Raw genomic sequence first — 24196 nt, 5'->3', positions numbered from 1 at the left:
AGAGAGAGAGAGAGAGAGAGAGAGAGGGAGAGAGAGAGAGAGAGAGAGATAAACAGACAAGCAAACACAGAATAAGAGAGGTCCTCAGTCCTGGGACTTGCCAGTCCCCTGTGTGTTGCTGTAACATGATGCCAGAGACTGGACAAGTTATAGAGGTTTGTTCAACTCACAAGCCCAGGATGCCAGGCTAGGGTCTTCTCCTGTATCATACAGAAACACCTGCAGGGGCAGCAAGCAGCATGTAAGGAAGAGAGTGCAAAGGGAGATGCCAGGCGATCTTTGTAACAGCCTGCTCTCCCCATACCCATCCTGAGATCTAACTTACTCCTATGAGGTCTAATCCCATATCAAGACAACCAACACAGTTTTGCAAGAAAAGAACTCATCCATTCAGGAGGGCGGTGCCTGTGGTCTGGTCACCTCCCAGTAGGCACCAGTGTCTGACATCACAGTGAAGAATCAGGCCATACTGTGGAGCTGGGACAATGCTGAAATAAACTGTCACTGCCACACCAGTCTTCATTTTCCTTTTTGTGTCATCTAAAGTATGACAGCCTTTTTACAGAAGATATAAGGAACTGCGATAGCCATTTTTAAAAGTTTTTATTGCATGCAGCTGAGGATTCCGATTTTTTTCATTTATCGTCCTTATTAGCAAAGAAAACTGACAGAGGAAAATGCTTCGCAATCACCAGACCAATGAGAAGACAAAGGCAGAGACAGCAGCACTCTAGACTCCAGCGAAATGGTAAAACTGGTCATGTAAATGAGATCTCAAACTATGAGATCAAATGACGGCGTCTTACATGGACTTCTAAACACAAGCATCACAATAAACAGTAAATAAAAATAAGGAATCTTCATTTATCTGGTCATTCAAGGGAAGAACTTCACCACATATTATTTTGCAACAAGAGTCCGGGTCACTGTATTTTGTTAAAAGGATGTATGAGAGGAATCTTTTTTTTTTTTTTTTTTTTATGACACACACTATAACTTATTTAATATGGTTTAAGTAGACAAATGGTCTAGGTAGAGGTGTTTACAAAGTGAGTAGAAAGAGACATGGAATAGAAATGGTTGTAAAGGGACTTTATCATTCTTTTATTAATAAATCCAGAAATGAAATAAAAATGTTTTGTAATTACAAAGAAGCTATTTTCTCAAAAGGTCATGAGATCTTTCAATGTTTTACTTTGATGATTTTGTTTTGACTATGCAAGAAACAGAAACAGTTTGGAGAGGTATCTGAAATCCGCAATCAATATTCACGTGATGTCTATGTCTCAGGTTCACGTGTGACAACCAAACAGTAGTAATTCAAATCACAGTGCACATGTGATGTCCACCCACTGTCAAAAGGAGAAATGTATGGAACTAAAGTGTGGGTTTGTCACACTTAGATTCATTTTAAATTTAAAATAATTTTTACTGTGTCTTTTCATATGCAGATTATTCACAAAATGACTTAAACATATCAACATGATTTAAAAGGCCTAGGGGACCAAGAAGATAAATGCCTATACCCCCCCAGCCAAAGGTATCCTGGTTAAATCTTCTGCAACTCATAACTTCCCTAGTTAAGAAAAACTGAAAAAAAGAGTAACCACATAAGCATACCTTTCACTACTTATTAGTTGGCTTACAATATTGAACTAAAAAAAATCATAAACTGAATATTTATAATAAAATAAGTAGGGCAATATAATGGTTCTGAGATCGGTACTATCATTTTTGTGAAGAATTAGCTATAGTTTCAGAATAAACTGTTATCTTACTGAATACTAAAATAATTGTTCAAAATTTCAAAATGTAGAATTTTATTTAAGTTAAAGAAAGACTATAAAACATGAAGGAAGTGCTTTCTAGGAGACAGAAAAGTACCTTAAGGGCAAGGGATTTAGCTCAGTGGTACCACACCTGCCTCGCGAGCACAAGGTCCTAACTTCAATCCCCGGTACTGGGGGGCGGGGGAAGTACCTTAAATGTAAAATCACTACAGAGTTAAAATTACATGTGGCAGGAAGTCTCACTGAGTCAGGCAAATAAGCAAGTCTTCTATTCTGGTACCAGGCCCCCTCTGCCAGTACTCACTGACTGATGCAGAATAATATGTCCATACAGCCTGAGTATAACCCTGTGCTAAATGTACAACCCAGAAATGTTTTAAGTAATTCATACCCATTAGCTCGTTTAATCACAGTAATTCTGAATAAAATATATTATATTTGTGTTAATGCTGAGGGAATCATGGGCAAGAGCAACTGAAGGGATTACGGCCATGCCAATGGTACCCTGCAGAGGCAGGCGCTGGCCCTGGCTTCCCCTCTCCACTTGCACAAGCTTTCTTAGGTTGTGGGCACAGACCCAGGGCTGCTCGGGACTCCTCAGGGTGGCACTGCTACTGGCATTGTACGTGAGAGAGCTCTGCTCCCTACAATGTGTGGGGGTTGTGTCCACGGACACCACCGCAGGTGTGTACTCTGCCATGCTTGGCAAAGGACCAGGCAGTGGTCCCAGGGCATCAGAGCAGGCATCTTATGTTAGGAGCGAGTAAAGGCGACTAACTGTATCGAACGTCTTTACGACAGGTCTGTGAAATGGCTTTGGAAGGCGTGCAAAGCATTGTGCAGGAGAACAGCACTGGGCACTCGCTGGGGATGTGGGGCCGCACAGGCACCTTTTCCAAGGGCTCCTGGTTTTTCTGCAAGGAATGATAGCGCAACCATCAGCTTTTGAGGCTTGGATATTTGGCCAACACTTTTCAAAAATGAAAAAAGTGAGCTTTTTTGTTACTTCAAGAAAAGATTTAGCTGATAGATGACAATCTGAGTATCAGACACTTGCATTTGCCACTCTGAGGTTGGCAGCTTCCTGATACTTTAGTATTTTTTGGATGAGGTCAGTGATGATTTTACAGAATGTGATTTTATTTATGTTATGTGACAGTGTTCACAGTTGGAAGATCCACACACTCAGTGAACCGTATGTAATGTCACGATATCATGCGCGGGCAGGAGAGCCATTCAAAGTACAAGACCGGGGGCCGAAGATTCAGCTCCGTGCACTGCACCTCCCAAAGGCAAGGTCCTGAGTTCAGTTCCCGGTACTGAAAACAAAGCGCAGGATGGACAGGTGGATTCAATGTACGAAGCATGGAAGGTCACTGACGCAGAATTAGACTGTGGCCCTTTGCCACCTGCACGTCTTCACACACCTCCCCCGAGATGAGGTACTGCAGCGGACTGAATCGAGAAGCAGATGCGATAATTCAGCTGTGTTATATGTATTCAAGATTGCAAAAGTATAAAGCAATGTCAATCTATTTTGTGAAAATAGCTATTTATTAGAAAAATATTATTTTGGTCAACATATTTATTTATTAATAAATATGTTATTTATCCATTATTTATTTTTGTGGTGCTGAAGATTGAACCTAGGGCCTTTGCACTGATCTACGTCCCAACTCCCTTTACCCTTTGAGACAGGGTCTCAGTAAGTAGCCCATGCTGGGCTCAGATTTGGGATCCTACAGCCACAGCTTCCCAGGGTACTAGGATTTCAGGTGTGTACAACCTTGCCTGGTAAATTATTACTTTTAAATTAATTAGTATGTAAATATTTTTCAGTGTCAGTAAATAACGATATACTTAATCTATGTGAACATAAAGTTCTTTGGGGTCTCCATTAATTTTGTAAAGTAGAAAGAGATTCTGAGGGACCACGGATTTAGCTCAGTGGCGCTGCCACCTGACTTGCAAGTGCAAGGTCCTGAGTTCGATCCCCAGAACAAAAACTAAAAAACAAAATTACCCACAAAAAGAGATTCTGACGTAGACAGTTCTGAGAACTGCTGCATTATGCTATTGTTCCCTTCACTTGTCTTTTAACCAGTATGAGGGTGCCTTAGATTGCAAACGGACTGTGGTGCTGAGGGATTCAACTGAAGATTTACTAAAATGGAAAACTTGTTGTTCGGATTATTTTTTTTAGCAGGAAGTTATCAAAATCCATTTTGTTTTGTTTCATTTTTTTGAGACAGGGTCTCACTATGTAGCCCAGGCTGGTCTGGAATTCACAGTGATCCTCCTGCCTTAGCCTCCTGAGTGCTGAGATTATAGGCGTGACCCACCATACTTGGCTTCAAAATCTTATTTTAACATTCCTGGTAGAGTTAAAAGCCTTTTGGTTTTAAGATCTGAACCATTCTGAAAGGTGAGCTTGCCTTATTATGGGAATGAGACCGTAAGAAGCCTTCTGTACTCCAGGCTCAGGACTAATGCTGGAAACAGGGTGCAGTTCTCAGTCCAGAAAACATTCTCCCAGGGCCCTCCAGATAGACTCCAACAGCCTAGGAGGGTTCTTACCATGGAATATTTTGAAGAAAGTATATTTTCCTTATAATCATATTTTGATAGAACATGAAAGGTCATTGTCAGTAGTCTCCTGCTGGGATTAAAATCTGAAACTTTTTAATTTCAGAATTATTATTATTTATTTTGTTCTTTCAGTATGGGAGAGCAAATCCAGAGCTTCATGTCTGTTAGATAAAGCACTTCGCTAACTGAGCCATTGCTCCAGCCATAAAACTTTATGTTAACAGTGGGAAAGCCAGTACCAAATGAATGAACGAATACATATCTCTAAATTGTCCTTTCACATTTTCAGTTAGTGTAAGCTCAACTGAATATAAATTTTAAAAAATGACAGTGACAAGCTTTTACAGGAGAAAATTAGTAGCAATGTAAAAATCCTTTCAGATTATACAACAACAGTGGTTTCGCCAGCATATTCTGAATCTGCTAGCTTTGTCTTTACCTGAAACAGCAGGTTCAAAAGGTACATATAGTACTGAAATACGTATAGCCCTATCATTTCTACTAATGGCCCCCGACCGTTTTTCATAATTTGCATGCCATTCTAGCACTCTAGGAAAACATTTCCCTTAAGAATAAGAAAACACTCTTTCTTGTTCTCATTTTAAGGGCTTCCTATACTTCTAGAATCAGAAACACATCAAGACAAAGATGATAAAATCATTCTGGCCCCAATTTTTCCAGAAACACATTACGCTATTTGTATGTAAATCACATAACAACCATGACACACATAATCTAAGCATCATGCCAGTGTGCAATATCCCCAGCTATGTGAGCTCTAGCAGTTCCCGGTGATCAGAGTTCTGTGACCCACCAAATGGAAAGGAGCCAGAAATCGCAAGTTCAGTGACAGGAGACGAATGAGGGCCAACTTTGATGGGATTAGTTCTTCAGTAGGTGAGGTTTAGGCTCTCATCAAAGTACCTACTCTTTCTTTTGGCAAATCCTAGCCTGTGTTCTTGCTAGAGGCACAGTTTCCTCAATGATTATTTCAGATGTAGAAAATTAAACGAATTCAAGGAAAAAAAATGAAAGAATGCTGCATATACAAACTAGTACAATGTAACTAAAAGGATGTAAAAGACAGAAGTATGCTAGAAAAATTCTCCATTTCATCACACCCCTACCCCACTACTGTTAACAGTCTCTACCTGGAAAACACCAAGTCTGTCTACAAAATTAGATGTTAAAATGGCCTCACCAATTCATTTTCATATTATAGACATCTGAGGAACAACCCATTAAAATAAGTTTTAAAAACGCTTGTTAATATTTTGCATTTAATATGAATTAAAAGTATAAAATGTAACTCATAAAAAGATTCCCTTAAATCTATATCAATTGCAATCCCCTCCCTAAATATATAACCCCTGTAATTAGTTTATTTTTTCACTTTCATCACTTTATCTTTAATTCATAAATAATAACTGTATATAGTATTGGCACACAGTCTTGATGGTTTGTTTGTTTGTTTTGTTTTTTGAGTCAGGGTCTCACTGTGTAGTGAGACTGACCTGGAACTTACTATGTAGCCCAGGCTGGTCTCGAACTCACAGCGATTCTCCTGCCTCAGCCTCCCGAGTGCTGGGATGACAGGCGTGCACCAACATGCTCGGCTTGTGATGTTTTGATGTATGTTCATCACACAGCTAATGAGTTAACAGTCATGCCCCGCCCTGGTGAACCTTTCAGAGGCAGCTCTGACTTAGAGTCCGACACAAACTGCAGAGAAGCCTCAAAGTCAACCACAATCTGGCAAAGCTGCACAGGATTCCACCTAAGAATACATTTTCTATTTCTTCAGGATCAGACCTGAACATTGTAAAATCTAAGTGAAATACCCTTTACAGAACAGTTTAATACGACACTCTTACTGATGAATTTTTTAGAACAATCTGACAAGACTGAGTACGCTAAGAAAAATAAGATCTGTTTCCTTAAGCAGGACTGTGATAGGTAACCACATAAGCATGTAAGTTATAGCACTTAGCAGCGACAACTTGTTCGGACTGAGGCTCCCCAGTGCACCAAGTACTCACATCCGGAATGAAGCCGATCTCGTTGAGATGGTTGCTCAGCTCGGGGTCGTGGAACGCAATCATCTGGGAGAACACGGTCAGATACTCTGCGCGACAGCAAAGCTTCAGACATCGCCCTGACAAATTCACTCCAAGACACGTAATGCAAATAAAAAGGCTTAATCTATACTCGACCACATTTAATTTCTCCATGAAGAGAATATGCCTGAATAATTTTCTTTTTTTTACTACTTCATGCTCCTGATTATTAAACAAATATACCAGAAACTATGCCATAACTTCTTTTCTGCCTTTGGGGTTATCAATTTATTTCTTAAAGCATAAATTGTATATATGAATGTTTTCTTATCAAATTCTATAAATATTTTCTCTAGTAATATTAAATCCGTTTCACATTTACTGAATGTTCAAAGTATAACAGATCCCTAAGTAAGAAACATTTATAAACAGTCACAAAGTCATGCTTCAAGTTTGTTTATATTACGGATTTAGGCATCTATTTCAGTTTTAATTTATTTTCATCCAACATCTCCATTTGACTTATTTAGCAGTGAGAATTAACATTACGTTAATCAGAACACACTGCAGACAATTAAAAATACCTTGTGTTGATCAGAATCCAGTCCTAATTCATAGGGTTAAAATGGAATGTGAGAAATAAATTCTCATTTTTTCCAGTGTTTCAATAACTTATTATGGTTTATCAATTAATTTACAGGTACTAATTTACCCAAGATGATGGTAACAATCTACTCTAGTGCAAGTATCCACTGTACTTTCACTCACTAAAAAGACAAAATTAATACACATTTCATTGCGTTTTTGAAATTAAAAACACAACTCAAGAAGAACATCAGCCAAGAGGAAACAATCCACATGTGCTGTCTTCCATCTGGTGGTAAAGGCCCGTCCCTGTTTGACCGGTGGGGGTCCTGCTCAGGCTGGATGGAGAGTGGAGCTCAACTAAGACCATCCCACCCACTTTCAGAGCCACAAGTCAAAGTGAAGATCAGTGTACGCGTGAAGGCTCCGGGGAACTCTTTGGTTTAAGTTTGTCTCTCCTTCTAATTAGCGATGGTATGTTTACAGCCAGTTAGCACAGAAGCCAAAGGTTTGTAACATCAGCCACCATGAGCACCCAAGTGTGTACTGATAAGTATATAATTACTAACTTCTAACTTCTAAATTAGAAATTCATGCCTCAAGCAATTCTCCACAGCTATGCTCCTATTTATTAAGTATCATCCTTACTTGAGCCTGATAAAATTAATTACTATGTGGATATACATGGTGAATTAACGATCTACTGAAGAGACCTAATTCATTATGGAAACATTTTCCATATGTCCTGCCAAATATTGATAGCTGGCTTTATATGTTATAGCTGCACGTTCACATACATACAGAGAGACATTCTACATGTTGTTGTGGATACGTTATGTCATATATGTAAATATGATTTATAAAGTTGACCTAAGTTACAGCTGCACAGCACAGGGTGTCACGTGACATGGAGCACGGCCTGTTAGTGAGCTTTCTTTCCTACTGGGGGCAGAGGACAGAAACTATGAAATAAGCACTGTATTATATTCCAGTTTACTGCAAGAAAGCATTTAAAACTCCCCTGGAGTAAATTTTAAAAATTAAAATACATTCTTTTAATTGTTTAAAATATTAGATATAAGGAAAATGACACCTACTGAGCTTAAGTTTCTGCCCAACACTATACGATAGTACGAAAGCTTAAATCTGAAGCCTTTCATTAAAAAATATGTATTTTTAACTTCTGTTCTGCTACTTTCAAAATGGAGCCTAGAAAATTGGATTAGAAATGTGAATGCAGCTGAAGTCAGCCTGAATGAATTCACAGATACATCGTGGGATCAGCTGGATTCTGAAGGAGAAGATGACTTAGGGAAGCAAAAGAGGAGTATATGGAGCGCTCGGGCTTCGGGGGCGAGATGGAAGAGAAGCGTTGTTAAGGCACAAGGTTTAAACTCTGCGCTAATTCTCTATGGCTTACTCCATAGTAAAACATTCAATCTTCTCACGAGAGAGACAAAGAGGAGCCCCTTATTTTCTAAAATTTCCATGACTGCATTTGAATTAAACTGCCAGACATTAAGCAGTCATTAGGAAATGAACATACTTCTCGGTGGACTTGAGATATTGTCTACCCTTCATGAGTTTCAAGGATGGACCATCAGCATAGTTCAGTGGGTCCAAATCATAATTTAACTAGTATTGGTTATTTTTGACATAAGTATTTTCCCTGTAAAAGGATAAGACACAATATGTGCTTACCTTGTATTACATGTGAGTTGTCTTTCAAGAAGAAGTTATACAGGTATTTGGGAATAAAAGCAGACATACACGCATAAGCCAGGGCTAAAAAAGAATAAGACAAAAATTGCTTAGTAGAGGTTTTCACTCCTTCAGCACACATTCATGAAGTCCATTATTCAGCAGTAGTTATGGTAACAGGTGCAGGAAACATAAAATTAAGGCAAAAAAACCCCACTTCTCTTTAAAACAAAATATTTTGAACAACAAAAGATAATCATCCTAGTAACTTCAATTTCAAATTACTGTGACATTATTCTACAATAATAAAAACTTTTGTTACTTGATTTTTAAAAAATTCTTAAATGACCATTATCAATGAGCTATAAACCTCATAATCTTAATTACTGATCATGCAAAAAAGAGCCCAAGAATTCTGAATTTAGAAATAGTAGTTATAACCTGTACTTTCAAATACAGATCCATTACTATTTATGGATGCTATTCTTGGATCAATTTAAATAATATTTGGCTTTGTCTAACTAAATGCAGCAAAAGCCCAATATTATATGAATGAGTATATTAATGAATAGCATATTTTAAAAATCATTCAAACAAAGTTTTAGTTCTTTGGGATTATTCTTTTTCAACCTAATGTTTTATATAGTAACATATGTGACATAGAGATTTAGAATCTCAATTGAATTTAACAAATACATATTAAATTTCACCGTAACAGATACTGTAACTGAGGCATAAAACCCCCAAACCTGTCATTAACAAAATAAGTTGTCAAAAAAGAGTAGCCAGAATACAAAACAGACACAAGATAGGTTTCCTGAAATGCACAGTGTTGTGTACCTTCAGAAAGGAGAATAAGAAGTCTTCATCCAAGAAGTACATTTGAGATGGTAAGTTTTAGAGTTGCAAGATTTGGGAGAAACGCAGTCAACAATGATTTCTTTGCAAATTATTTAGAAAGTACAGTACCTTAAACTATGCTCTAAGGAAGTCAGAATCTCCTCTCAGGTTTCATAAAAATGGCCATGAAAGTAGGTAAACGAACTTAGACTATATCAGTGTAACTCCCACCAAATCTCTAGTTATAGCCTTGTCATAATGGAAACTCTCCAGGAATAAGTTAATCCTTCCTACCCTCAAAGATGAATATAACAGACTATTTCATAAAATTTTACATTATCTACAAGGTAGAGTGTGAAAACCTTAAACTCAAATATTCTAGAACAAAAGAATTATTTTAGAATTATTATCTACATGATAAAGAGGCTTACCTTCATTATTGAAATTTAGGTACAGGAATGGAGCACAAAGTGAGTCAAGACCTGATGCAGAGAAGTTGGACAAAGGAGTCAAACAAAGGCAACCCAACAGGACTGTGGATACATACTCAGTTCTCAGCACTGCCTCCAAGCAGAGAGGCATTACAAGTGCTAGCCACCAAGACATCTATGTTTTCATGAATTACTGTGAGAAATAAATAATAGTGTCTGAACATAGTTCATGTCCAAAACAAATCAGTTGTTATTATCAGTATTTTTATAAGGTAAAGAGCAATACAGCAATCAAAAAAAATGTAAAATGTTAGAAGACTGGAAACAGTTCCATCTGATTATACCTGTGACAATTACTTAACATCTTCAGGTGTGTTTTCTTTCAAGGAGAGGGATATTTGTCTTATATGTTCTTTCTCTTTGGCATTATAAAGAAAATCTTTTAAAATTGAGAAGTAAAATACACAAATTCATCTATTTATTTTAATGATAATAATGATGTTCATATGTTGTCACATCGAAGGAATGCACATAAATCTATCAACACTGTGTGAGGAGGATATAGAACATCTGAGAAATGTACTAAGCTAGGAAAAACAATACCTTCATTTTACTAAGTATGGCCACTAAGAAATACAAAATTTAAATATAAAACCAACTGCTCAGAGCAGAACATTCTAAAATAGGGTTGAGTGAAATGGGTTTCTCGATCATGAACTTGTTGGTGACCATACAAATAAAACTGACATTTGGGCTGAGGATGTAGCTCAGTAGTAGAGTGCATGCCTCGTATGCATGAGGCCCTGGGTTTGGTCAGCAATCCCCAACCCCTCTCAGAAAAATTACAAAGCAAAAATATCAAGGATCTGAAGCACTAGAGAGTAAAAAGAGACAATAACAATAGGATGTGTCATATGCATGTATCAACTCCCTACCATGAATATAATCATTATGTACTGCAAATGTGCTAAAAAAAAATTTAAAAAGACAATAAATAAAATGATCATTTTTAGAGTGATATCCTGTGCTTGATTCCTAATCAACTATGAGCAGCACAAGTGAGGAATCATTAAATAGTAAAAATCTCAAATAGCCCCAAATTATGGCACAAACTTTATTATTTGCATAAATTTAAAAATGTATCCACAAATTTTTAAGAAGTACCAAGCATCCTGCTTTTCCTAGACATGTGTTTGTAAGTTGTTTAATTTTAACTACCACATATTAAATGATATCTGCTAGGCATGTAGACAAAGTTTTTAAAAACAGTCCTCATAAACTTTTCAAAAATTAATCAGAGCTGGGTCAGGGATTTAGCACAGTGGTGTCACCGCCTGCCTCCCAAGCGGAAGGTCTTGAGTTCAATCCCTGGTATGACAAAAAAATCAGAGCTTTAGTGCTGACTCTGCTCAAAACAAAGAATGGTTGATAGCTTACATTTACAAATTATCAGTCATGTAGCAAGTCCCTATGACTAAAAGAAGTCTTAAAATGAAAGGTACCTTGCCAATACACAAGATCAGGATGAGACACTACCCAAGCCTTCAATACACGCCTGAATTTGGCATGACCTTCAGGTGAAGATAAAAGTTCATCGTACTGATGACAGCGAGGGATATCCACTTCAATCTGTGAAATCACACAGCAGTGACACACAGCCATGACAAAATGACCCCTAAGACATTCCCCAAATAACAAGAGCACAGAGTATAACGTGACCTTCAGAGGGTCCCACCTTCATGACCCTAGTATCTAAAGTGTTTGAATGTTTTATTCATCTTCTAGAACCCCAAAGAAGTTGTACACATGATTAAACACAGAAAACAGACGTTCTTTTGAAAAAGTATATATTAGTACAACTTACAGTATTAATACGGTGTTCAAAAATATGGTCTAACTTGGTCTAAAGAAAAGGCAAATTTTTCAGGTGAGAAGTATAACTTTTTAAAAACAATGTTGCTTGACCTGAAGACCTTTAAAGTGTTATTCCAACTCAATAATTTATGAACATTTTCAAACACCATAATATTTCACAGAAGCTGAGTATTCATAATGAAAGAAAACATTCCTCATGGTCTTCTGAAGTTTAAATATTTGGAAGATCTAAGGAGGTGCTTACTTGTCTATCTGTGGGAATTGGAGTGTCCTTATCAACTGCATCATACTTATCATGAATAGCTCCCTGCAAAATTTAAAGGAAAATGTCAATTCATTATGTGTAATAAAACTGGTAATACCTGCTGAACATCTCCTATCCTAAATATGTGAGAATAGACATATCTCAGACACAGGTACAGTAATGTATTTGCAAATTTACTGGTTGAGTTTCTCTAATCTGAAAACCTAAATCCAAAATTGGAAATATTTTAACTGTGATGTCGGCACTCAAAAATTATTAGATTTTAGAGAATTTCAGATTTTTGGATTAGTAATGCTCAATAGGAAAAACCACCTTCTTATAAATATCTATTTTTGACAACCTACCTAACTACAGATAGGTACATTCAAATACAAGTTATACCTCAACTAAGAGAAGTCCTCCACATTCTTTCTGATGTGTGATAAGGTCCGTGGTTAGTGACAATCTACCATGTTGGTGAAGCAGACTGCAATTTATCCACATCAAGAAGTAAGGGTCCTGCGTGAGTCACTTACCCAGTGAACAGAATACAATATAATTTTGTTCTCTGTTCACTGTTAACTCATAAATAACACATCTCATCAAGAAAACTTTTTGGTGGGGCAGAGTCATCCTATAGGAAAATTTTCTGTTAAAGTTCATAATTAAAACAAAAATAAAAGAAAAATAATAAATCAAGGAGCAATACTTCATTATCAGGAAACAGAGGTTTAGGATAGAGTGGATGTCACATAATTATACAACAATTTGGAACTGAGAGGGTCAGTTATATTTTTTGGCTATACTGTTCACAGAAGGAATATTTGAAAAAAACTACTTCAGATTTTGGTCATGTTCTATAGAATCAAGCATGAAAACCTTATTCAGAATTCCAGCTCACCATCAAGATACAGAAAGAGCCAGGAATTTGGTGACATTATTTGCTGTACCAACTTCTTCGGGAAAGCTAAAAAGTGAGAGATTTGGACAGCCTGACAGTAGAAGTCCCCTCATTTGAGGACTAATTATTATTATATGGCACAAAATAGCAGACATTCTTGTAAAATAATCAGCTCTTCTCAAAGATATTTCTAAACTTTCATCAATGCAATCAGGAATGAAGAAAAGAAATTCTTCCAAAAGAGGAAAAGGATTAAAAATGGTTGGAGAGAGGGGCCGGGGATTTAGCTCAGTGGTTCCGCTGCCTGCTTTGCAAGCACAAGGTCCCAAGTTTGATCCCCAGTACCAAAAATAAAGGCAAACAAGCAAAAAAACAAAAACAAAACAAAACAAAAAAAAACAGATGGAGAAACTAAAAGGATGGAAAACATGTACAAAATTATACAGGAAGGCAGGATGAAAAGAAATTAATAAGAAATGATAAAATCTGAAAGGATGTGGCCCATTATTATGATTTCTGTCACCAGAGTTCTTGTTAGTTTAACAAGCCACCCTAATAATTTTTTGACAACTCTCCTTATCTCACAACCATGGATAAAATGCTGTAGAAGAAAAACTGGCTATGTCTCTCACAGCATGATCCAAGTGGAGTAAATGTGCCAAAAGAATTAAAATTATGTTTACAATTTTGAAGCACAGATTGGTATGAAAGATGTGCAACTGTGTAAAAAGAAAAAATCACATTCAAAAAAAGAGTGTCATCTATAAGCAAAACTTCCTACCTATATATGACGGACATTAATATCTGATTTCAAATTTAATGATGAAGATATTTTCTATGAAAACCATTAAACAGCATAAATCTTCAATTAAATTTTCAATTAAAATTTTCTATTCTATTCCTTGCATGTATTTCTTCCACTTAAATTTACAAACTTTCTTATGCTCTTATTTTACTATATAAATTTTCTAACACAAAATATACAGAAATATACAGAAAATGCTATCCTGTTTATCCTCTTTGTAAAAATCACAAATATAGTCAATGTTTAGTTTAAAAAATTCATGCCTATAAAAGCCACGTTGCCATTAATCCCCATCAATCCTCACTTCAAACACACTTACCCCATCATTCTTGCCACCTCCTGTAATAGGTACGGGGTCTTCTTTTGTGGGTGTCTTTAGTTGCGCTTTTGTGGCTGCCTCAAAGCTCTAAATGTATGCTAAATATTCATTTTTCAAGGTCACTTTGATTTTGGGCAAGAGCCAGAAATAAGGTGGATAAAGTAGGTAAGGAAATACCATAATTTTTTGATAGAAACTGAAGTAAATGTTTAATTAATGAGTGGCAATCAAAGTATGGTGAATGTTTAAACTAAAAATTTATTACAGTAAAAGACACATTGCCATTAATCTTGCTTTTGATACATTTGCCCTATAATTCTTGGCAATGTGTCTTTTACTGTAATAAATTTTAAAAAGAAATTTAAACACTCAGCACATTTTTGATCGCCCCTTGTATTAATCCACTTCCAATCTCCTCTTCTTGCTCTTACCTCAACCCCCAGAAGAGCAGCCCAGGTCAAACCTCTCACAAGAGGTGGAATGTCAACTCTTGCTTCTTTCCAGATTTGATTTTTTTTATATGGATAAGCCTGTGATATAAAAAAAGGAAGATATTTTCAGAAAATTTAAATTATATCAAGTACTTTTCCTAACCATAATGTAATAAAACTATGCAGTAAGTTCAAAAACTTCAGAAACTATATAGATACATAGAAATTAAACAACATACTTCTCAACAACCAACCAATGAAGAAATTAAGAAAATTCAAAAACTTTTGAAATGAATGATAATAGAAACAACCTAAGATCTATAGATATAGTAAAAGCAATACTGAGAGAAATTTACTGTAATCTATGAGTACATAAAACAAGCAGAAACATGTCAGACAACCTATCATATTTCAAGGAACCAGAGAAACAAGAACAAGCTAAACCCAAATTTAGAATAACAAAAATCAAAGCAGAAATGAAAGAGACTAAAACAAAAATATGGAAGATTAATGAAATGAAATTTATTTATTTTTGTTTTGTTTTGTGTTTTGGTACCAAGGATGGAACTTGGGACCTTGCACTTGCGAAGCAAGCGGCAGAACCACTGAGCTAAATTCCTGGCCTGAAAATTTAGTTTTTAAATAAAATTGACAAACCCTTCACTACACTAAGAAAAAAAGAGAAAGGACTTAAAATCACAGAGGAAAATGTGGACATTATAGCTGGCACTACAGAAATACCAAACACCAGTAGAAAGCACTACGGAACACGTATACTCCAAAAAAATTTGATAACCTACAAGAAATGAATACATTCCTGGACACATAACCTTTCCAAGACTGGATCAGGAAACAGTAGAAAATCTCAACAGACCAAAGACAACTTAACAAGACTGACTCAATAATAAAACCCCCTCCCCATCAATGTTACAGCTATTTGATCGTTTAAGGAACTAATACCAACTCTTCTCAAATCACTGTAAAAAACTGAGGTGAAAGAAGTCTTCCAAACATATTCTATAATGACATCATTACCCTGAAACCAAAACCAGACAACACAACAAAAAATAAAACTACAAGTCTATATACCCGAAATGAAATGCAAAAACCTTCAGCAAAATATAGGCAAATCAATTCCAACAGCAAATTAAAAAAGTTTCTCCATGATCTAGTGGTATTCATTTTAGCGATGTGAGGATGGTTCAAAATACAGAAATGAATAAATGGGATATGCAGGAGATACATGTGTTAGCTCAACATCCTTTCATGATGGAAACCCTGAGTAAACTGGGTATAAAGAAATGTACCACAACATATTTACAATTTGTATTACATTGTGTACTTTATCCATTTATCTGTGTACCATTTCAATATTGGTACTTTTTCCTATTAGTTTTTAAGTCTATTTTAAAAGAAATATTAATCCTTTTTCCACTACATTCTCACAACTTGTTTTACTTTTTAACTTTATTTACGATGAACTTATTCTTATAACAAAAGAAAGTTAATCTGAAAAGATAATGACATCAAGAATCTCTAAGAAAGCGCAGCGTAACTCTTGTTAGCACCGCTGCAGGAGCCCTACCTGGATCAGCCTATCGAAGAGCGCGATTCTGTTGAGCTGATACTCAGTATCTCTCTCTCTGATGATCAAAGGGAGCGTGGCTGCTGCGGACAACTCATTACTGCTGTTTGAGTGAGGCAAATTAGACTGGCTGGGAAAGCCGAACAAAAGCAACAATATTGACAAAAGGAACAAAATTCTAATAAGCCAAAACACCACTTCCAAATGTTCTGTTTAGAGAGTACTCTTTGTAGAAAATGTACAAACTTACCGGTCTAATACAGAGGAAAAAAATGCAAAATGAGACTATATATACTCACTCATCTTCTAGTAATGGATAAAATGCTTCTCCACCAACATCTTTTAATCTCTGTGAATTTAAGGAGAAAATATTTATGTATTGCTATCTTAGGCAGCAACACTGAACTTTAAAAAAAGTTAAAAATTACAAATTTATAAAGATCATCAAGAAAAATATCAAGTAGGGTCTAAAAATTAGCTTTTATCTTGTGTTAGTTGTAAATGTATATGGCAAACTCTAAGCAATTTTAAGAGATGTACAAAATACTCTGAGAAAGCAGAGAAAATGGAAGCATGTAAAAGGCTCAATTAAAACCAGAGAGAGCAGAAAAAGAGTAAAAAGTAAGTGGCAGCAGCAACAGTAAAGGGTAATGGAGAGAAAACAGGACATAGATGGTACATATCAATCTATGTATTAATAATTATTTTAATGTGCATGTTCCAAATAAAGCAATTACAAGACTGAGACTATCAGTATGGATACAAATACAAGGCCCAAATATATGTGTCTATAATGAACTCATTTTAAACCTAAAGACACAGAAAGATTAAAAATAAAGGAATGGAGAAAGATATAACATGCTAACAACAATTAAAAGAGAAGTGAAATGGTTATATTAATTTAAAATAAGGTAGAGCTCTGTCAAGGACAAATATGATACAAATCAATCTATAAAATCTCCCACAAGAAGCAGATAATCTGAATAAGATTATTAAAGAAGTTGAATCAATCATGAATAATCTTCCTAAACAAAAGCCTTCAGGCCCAGATTGAGCTCACTGGTAAATAATACCAAACATTTAGAAAAGAAATTATAGTGACCTCTTAGAAAACAGAAGTGGATGGGGCTGGGGATTTAGTTCAGTGGTTCCACTGCCTGTCTTGCAGGTGCAAAGTCCTGAGTTCAATCCCCATTCCTAAATCTCTGAGGACAGCATTACTCTACTACCAAAGACGACAATAACGTTCCAAGAAAAGAAAACTGCAGACCATTATTTTTCATGAGCACAAATGCACAAATTCTCAACAAAATAGTACATTTGAGTCAACATAGTGAATGAAAGATGATGATACACTATATCCCTATATCCCCAAATGAATTCTAAGCAATCAAGACTGATAAGCATTCAAAAATCAATTAATACAAACCATAAGATCCTCAAGTTAAAGTGAAAAAACTTATAATCATATCAACACATGCAGAAAAACTTTTGACAAAATCCAATACCCATTCTTGTCAAAACTCTTAACAAACTAAAAATAGAGGGGAACTTCCTTATCCTGATAAAGAACATCTCTAAAAACAAAGCTAATACAATCATCAAAACAAGACGCTTCACCTGTTTTTAAAGGCCCTAACATATGTAACATTAAATAGTGATTACAAATAAAATAGAAAACCTGAATAGACTCATAACCATTTAATACATTGAAACAGTGATTACAAATCCACAGAGGACAGGAAGGAACCCTCAAAATAGGGTAGTACATGGAACATTAAAGAAATAGATATATGTAATCCTGTACATAAGGTTTTTCAGAAAGTAGAATAAAGGTAATGCTCTCATATTCACGTTATGTGACTAGTATAGCTCTGACACCAAATCAATGAGAGATCACTTAGAAATACTGATAGAAATGAAAACTAGTAATGTACGGAATAGGTGAGCAAACAGCTCAAAAAGAGACAACTAAAGTAGGGATTAGTATGATAGCAGAATCCTATTTCATAACCATAGAGTAATTATTATTTTAAAAATTATTTTAAAAATTTGATAATGCCAAGTATTATCCCTTAAGTGCAAAAATCAGAACACTTATCCAATGATGGTGAAAAGAGACAAATTCATAAAATAACTTTGTGGACAATTCGACACAAAAAATTCTGATGTTGTACAGGTGTTTTCCTGTAAGTCCATTTTCATGCATGTACTTTACAGAAGCTTGCATATCATTTTATGAAATCAGGGAGAAACACAAGGCTTCATTTGTGTCTTTAAGGTTGTAATACTTAAAATTTGGGAGCAACTTGACAAACTATTATTCTTACATTTCTCAGCTGGCATAATGACAATGTCACTGTGGTATCATCTAAAAGTGAGCTTCTATCTCGGCCTTGTCCGAAGCTTTCACCATCTTCAAAAACAAAACTGAAAGAATTTTTAAAAATTATTATTATATGGAGCCCATTTTCCTAAGTCATAATCTCTTCATCAAGAATAAGTAAATTTTAGAGTGGGTAGTTAATTTAAAACAATGTTAACTGTTGGTTGAGATCTCCCAAACAAGTCCTGTTTTTAGATCTCTGGGGTTGGTATGAATATAGCACACATGTACAGAGCATTTCAGGCATGCAAGATGTCACAGCTCTTTGTTTTTGTAAGCACAACATAAAACTACTGAAATTATTCCAATATGTTCCTGAGAAAGTGGATTGGTGAAAACTGAAAAAAGGAGGAAGAAACAGCATGTGGCAACCTCTGTGGGAAAAGTACTGTATTGGATAACAAAGGCATGCAACCTGATCAGAATTTCAGAGTTACTTTTAAGAATGTATTTGTTTTGGAATTTTTCTTGGAATTTCTATCATTCCATTGCTGAATAATTCAGATGCTTGGTATGACTGAAGTTAATATCTACAGGGAAAAAAAATAGAAAGCTAATGGTCTATTCAAATCTAAAAATTTAACAATGAAATTTAGAATAACTAGGGCCGGGGATTTGGCTCAGTGGTTCTGCCACCTGCCTTGCAAGCACAAGGCCCAGAGTTTGATCCCTGGTACTGAAAAAAAAAAAAGAAAAAAGAAATTTAGATTGATTATAATAGGGGTAAATATGAACTAATAAAGATACTTGATTTGTAAAATGTTTTCAAATCTATGAGTTGCTTCTAAAGATGTTAAATCACACTAGCAAGAATTACCAGTGCCTTAAACAAATTTCTTAATTAACAACAGTTTAAATTTTTAAAAAATTAACAATGATGAGAAATGGTGGTTTCTACAATTACCCACAATGATCAAATCTGTCCCACAATCTAAAATTAAAACTTTAAAGGTTGGCAGAAGCTCCATAAATGCATATCCATTTTTCATTAATAAATGTAACTAAAATGTTATGATAAAGACAACAATGGCCCTCAGGGCTTCAGTTATTTAACTTTGGGTCTAATTTATAGCAGGTGTTTTGCAGATAGTTCTCCACTTCGAGTATGCAGAGTGATGACATCCAGTACGTGCCGTGGGGCCACAGAGTTCATTTACAGCTATAAATAGATTTGAAAAAGACCACAGTTCTTCATAATCAGCCAACCTAGGCCAGTTTATTATATTAATTATCTGAAGTATTGATGTTTCAATTCATACATTTTTCACTATTGTCAATTATAGCAAGACGTTCTGTAACACTAACTCTACTTCAAGTAGATCATAAAGCAAGGTATTAAAAGATAATTATTTAAAGATGATAAAAAATATTGATGGGAACTAAGGCCAAACAAGGGGTTCCTTTCAGTTGCTTCCACAATCACTTTTTTGGCTTGTCAACCAAAGGAAAACAACATCAAACAGTTTTTAATGTTATTATCAGGTCACCACCCCTCCCATTCCCAAGAGAAGTTTTTTTCCTTACTTGGGGAGGGTGCAGATAGGGGGTTTGGATCGGATGATTTCCTTATTAACAAGCTCTTTCTCCAAGTCACCGCCAGCTAAACACCAAAGGTAATAAACTTCCTCAATGGATCTTTCTGCCAGGTAATCACTGTCTATATCTATTAATAGCAAATTAAAAAGAATCATTAATCACAATGTTTTTAATTAAAATTCAACAGGCAATAATAGCTGACATTCGGAAAAAAGTAAAAACCTGAAGAACAAATGTCTCATTATAACTGTATAAGTCTGTAAGAAGCCTGGAAGTTGCCGCTTCACATAGCAGGGAAAGAGCTGAACAGATCAACATTTCTTCTTAATGTGGAAGAGAGGTAAGGACATAGGGAGATCTACTGCCCCAAAGACTGTAAAGAAGAACAAAGGAACACAGGAGTTGCACCTCACTGTGCAGGAAATACCTCAGGAACCAGTCAGAGCGGGAAATGTGAACTGTAATTGACAAATTGCTGGGGCTCAGTGTGTCCAAGACCTATTTTAAAACTGCAGGGGACTCAGTCACTGGAGGACCCCCACCCCTCTGTGACATTATCTCTGGGAGTTGGACCAGTTTCTCACAGTAAACACTGCAGGAAAGTGTCCTGGTGCTCCTGGCAGTGGGAGGAGGAAATGGAATCATTTGGAAATACAGAGCGCCCTGTTCTTAACAAGTCGTCCTCAGGAGAAGCTGGTTGGTCCAAGCCTAACTGACTGGGGGAAGGAAAGTCCTCAACTCCATTCTGCTTCAGCTTTCTGTGGTAATTTGGCACAGGAAAGGAAAAGCATCCTACAGTCATGTGATTAGGACTCTGTAATGTGGGCAGCCTGTGCCTTCTGCCCTTAGGTAGGACAGGATGGCCAGACAGCTGGAGACATGCCTCCTTTTCTCTGTCAAGGTGAGACGCCACTGATTCATTTTGTGTAATTACCCAATTGCTCCTGGCTGAAAAATAATGTCCTAGTAAAAGTGGCTTATGCAATAACAACCATTTAGGGGCTGAAGTTTGTTAAACGTCTAGACCCCTGTCCTGCATCCAAAAGAGAAGGTGAATGGCTACATATTGCAGTACCTTTCTCGTCAACAAAGAAAATACTTCCTAGAAGAAAGTCTCATCCAAGTGGACTTCCACTTAGATCTCATCAGTCAACTTTAGCACACTAGCCTACTTCCGTCTATAGCAAGAGAAGCTAGGAAAAAGAAAACTTGGAGCTTTTATTCTCTGTACTGGGAAAGGAGTAAGGGCAGAAAAAAGCACTTGAGTGGGCCAACAACAAAACTGTCTGCATCCCACCTATCTGAAGGCAACGGCTGCCTCTGAGAAGTGTTTGTTGGTGTCACAGGCAGTTAGGAGCCCTTCAGCTGTTTCCACTGTGCTGGGCTTCTATGCACCTACTTTTAAAATAGGGATTATCTAACTAAATGTCTGCCTTCACACAGACGTTAAGGATTCAGTGTGTGGTATATAGGAGAAACTCAATAATTATATGAGTATTTAGTAAATGTTTTCTGTCATGACTTACGTTAACTTCAGTCTGAAAGTAACTTACAGGTATCTAAACAACACATTCTGAGAGTTAAAATCTTTACATGAGAGTGAAAACTTATTGTCTTTGACAGGTAAAATATAATGGCATGGATAACCTATCAATAATATGATTTTTACAAATCATTTATAAATTTTTATAGAGCATTAATAACAAATTTAAAGGTTTAAAATTTGAGGCAAGTTTTCTTTTAAGTACTGCTAGAATCATCCCTTAATTCTTAAATAATTTTCCATAAAATTCCCACTAATATAAATGCACCGTTGACAAACTCAAAAGTAAACTAAGAGAAGGGCACTTCCTGTGGAAGCAGGGCCACCATCATTGCCCATGTTTCATTTATCATTACCTTTACACCACTGACTGATATCCTCAGGTAGAGTTAAATCAGCACATCTCAGAGAAGACGAAAACAGACTGGCAGGTTTGGTGAAGGGGGTGTATAAAGGTGACACTTCACTGAACACGCTGTCCTTCATTAATTCTTCTGGGGTTGGCCTTGAGAAATAATTTAAAATACAGTGCATGAACATGAGTTATAAAATATTTCCAAGAAAAATGACACACATTTGAGAGGATACTAAAAATCATATATATCTCATTAACACAAAAAACAACACAGCACTCCTAAACTTTTGTTTATAAACCTACTAAGATAAGAAAAGATAAACAATTTAAAGAGCAAAATAAAAATAGATAACAGGAAACAAAGACGACAGATATTCAGCCAATAGGAAGGGACCAAGAGATTGGCAGGGTAGCAAGCGAGTATTAAGAATTAAAATATGTTATGTTCACTTAGGAACTCTTCATGCTGAATGTAACAATATAAATCACAAACAAGTACTAATAAGAACTAAAAAATCAACAATATAATTCTGGAACTTATTACTATATTAGGAAAAGAATATAGTCAGAGCAAACTATTTGAGTACACCTTTACATAATGACCAAATGACTGTGAACACAGAATTATTTAATCTTGTTGTATCCTCTGTACCTTATGATCAGACCTCATTCTATAAGAGATTTTGTATTTTTTACCTTCAGTGTAACTTGTACACACCTTTTACTGAATGTCTTAAAAAATATGTAATCTAACACTTTTAAAATTTGCTTCCTACCCTTTTAATGTGGCATATTAACCCCAAACTATTTTTTAATACCATTCCTTTGTCCCTAACATTTCTTGATAGTCCCTTAAAGACAATTATACATTATTTCAAACATTACATACTACAGGAATACTTACATAACTGAGTGACAATCAAATGAAAATAAATAAAACTTTTAAGAAATCCTTTTTATATCATCGGCAATTATTAGCTATCTCAACATGTAACCAAGCTCACTGTTATAGTACATAACACCAAGTTTTGTTCCCATTTCTCTGATATTGTGGGTCTAGAAATATCAGTATTCTACAGTTAACTGATTTTGTACGTGGAGGCTAGGAAATGAGTTACTAACTTCTTTTGACATATGTCAGTTTTCTGACTATGGTTTAACTTTCATTATCTTTCATTTTATTAACAAAAGTTAAACCCTTCAATCACTCATATTTAAGATATTGATCAAATTAAGTACTACTACATATGTAAGAATAATCCATTAGTAGTACAAGAAGGGAAAATCAACTGCATATGTGTAAAGGATGTCAGAGTAATCTTCAAGTTTTAATAAAACCAACCTCTTAGAGGGATGGAAGGTCAGGCATTTCTTTAAGAGATCTATCATATTTTCAGGAAGCTCCTGGTAAGCAGAGAAAAAATTATTTTTTAATATGATCCGTTTTATAAATACATATTACTAAAATATTTGTTTCTCTAAAAGATTTTTAAAAAACCTTACAATATTTGGCTCTTATACAACTTATATTTTTTGTCAGTCCATGTAAAGAGAACTACACATAGTTTTCTGTTGGATCCCAAATTTGTAAAATTTCAAAAAACATTAACACATTGCTGTGGTTTGACTGTCTCTCTCTGAATTCCAATATGGGTGCATTCTTCACCCGAAGGGCTGGTGTAGACAGTGAGGCTGCAGGGGGCACAGCGCAATGGAGCCCTGAGCAAAATGGTGCGCTCAGCACTGCCCCAGCTCCTTTGCTCCCCAGCAGGCTTAAAGCCCCTGCTCCTGTAGCCACAGCAAAGGAGCCAGGAGAAAACACTGTAGTGTTTTTGTTCCCTATGCGAATATTTGTTCCCAGGCACAAGTATTCACTTGGAGGAGCATAAACAGGGTGAGAGAGACTTACAACCTTTTTAATGTCCAGACAACCGTGCTCTTCAGCCAGCACCGTTACAGTGTCATCCACACAGTCTACAAAACAAACGGAAACAATGCAGCCTTTGAAATCTAGCAGAGCATTCCAATCAGTTTAATCTAATTTGAATTTCAGGAGACAAACTCTGGTCAAAACTTTTGTAACGACAATGCAATTCTAGTATTTGGAATACTGAAAAATACTGATATTGTTCACTTTCCTCACATTTTTTTGATAAAATAAAGAATCTCAAACACTACATATTAATCATATGCACTAAAAATAACTTGAAGGGATAATTCAAG

At 35.9% G+C, this 24196-nt stretch overlaps 1 protein-coding gene across 5 annotated transcripts in view; it reads right to left on the bottom strand.

Annotated features, from left to right (window-relative positions):
• The window catches only part of Tbck (TBC1 domain containing kinase), a 161045-nt gene that overhangs the window by 80925 nt on the left and 55924 nt on the right, over positions 1–24196 (bottom strand). For 4 of the 5 annotated variants that reach the window (XM_010641548.3, XM_010641546.3, XM_010641550.3 and 1 more), the window contains 13 exons: positions 23886–23947; positions 23316–23377; positions 21975–22123; positions 20064–20202; positions 18484–18583; positions 16453–16502; positions 16154–16283; positions 14569–14667; positions 12113–12175; positions 11496–11622; positions 9994–10044; positions 8723–8806; positions 6419–6504 (listed from right to left, as the gene is read on the bottom strand). In XM_010641548.3, coding sequence (XP_010639850.1) covers positions 6419–6504; positions 8723–8806; positions 9994–10044; positions 11496–11622; positions 12113–12175; positions 14569–14667; positions 16154–16283; positions 16453–16502; positions 18484–18583; positions 20064–20202; positions 21975–22123; positions 23316–23377; positions 23886–23947 — 1202 coding nt within the window. The remainder of the gene's footprint in view (positions 1–6418; positions 6505–8722; positions 8807–9993; positions 10045–11495; positions 11623–12112; positions 12176–14568; positions 14668–16153; positions 16284–16452; positions 16503–18483; positions 18584–20063; positions 20203–21974; positions 22124–23315; positions 23378–23885; positions 23948–24196) is intronic. The other variant, XM_010641549.2, reaches the window with a different exon arrangement.

This window comes from Fukomys damarensis, unplaced genomic scaffold (genome assembly GCF_012274545.1).
Source record: "Fukomys damarensis isolate Sample0158 unplaced genomic scaffold, DMR_v1.0_HiC HiC_scaffold_25, whole genome shotgun sequence".
Classification (NCBI taxonomy): Eukaryota; Metazoa; Chordata; class Mammalia; order Rodentia; family Bathyergidae; genus Fukomys; species Fukomys damarensis.
This window is presented reverse-complemented; position numbering and strand designations above follow the sequence as displayed.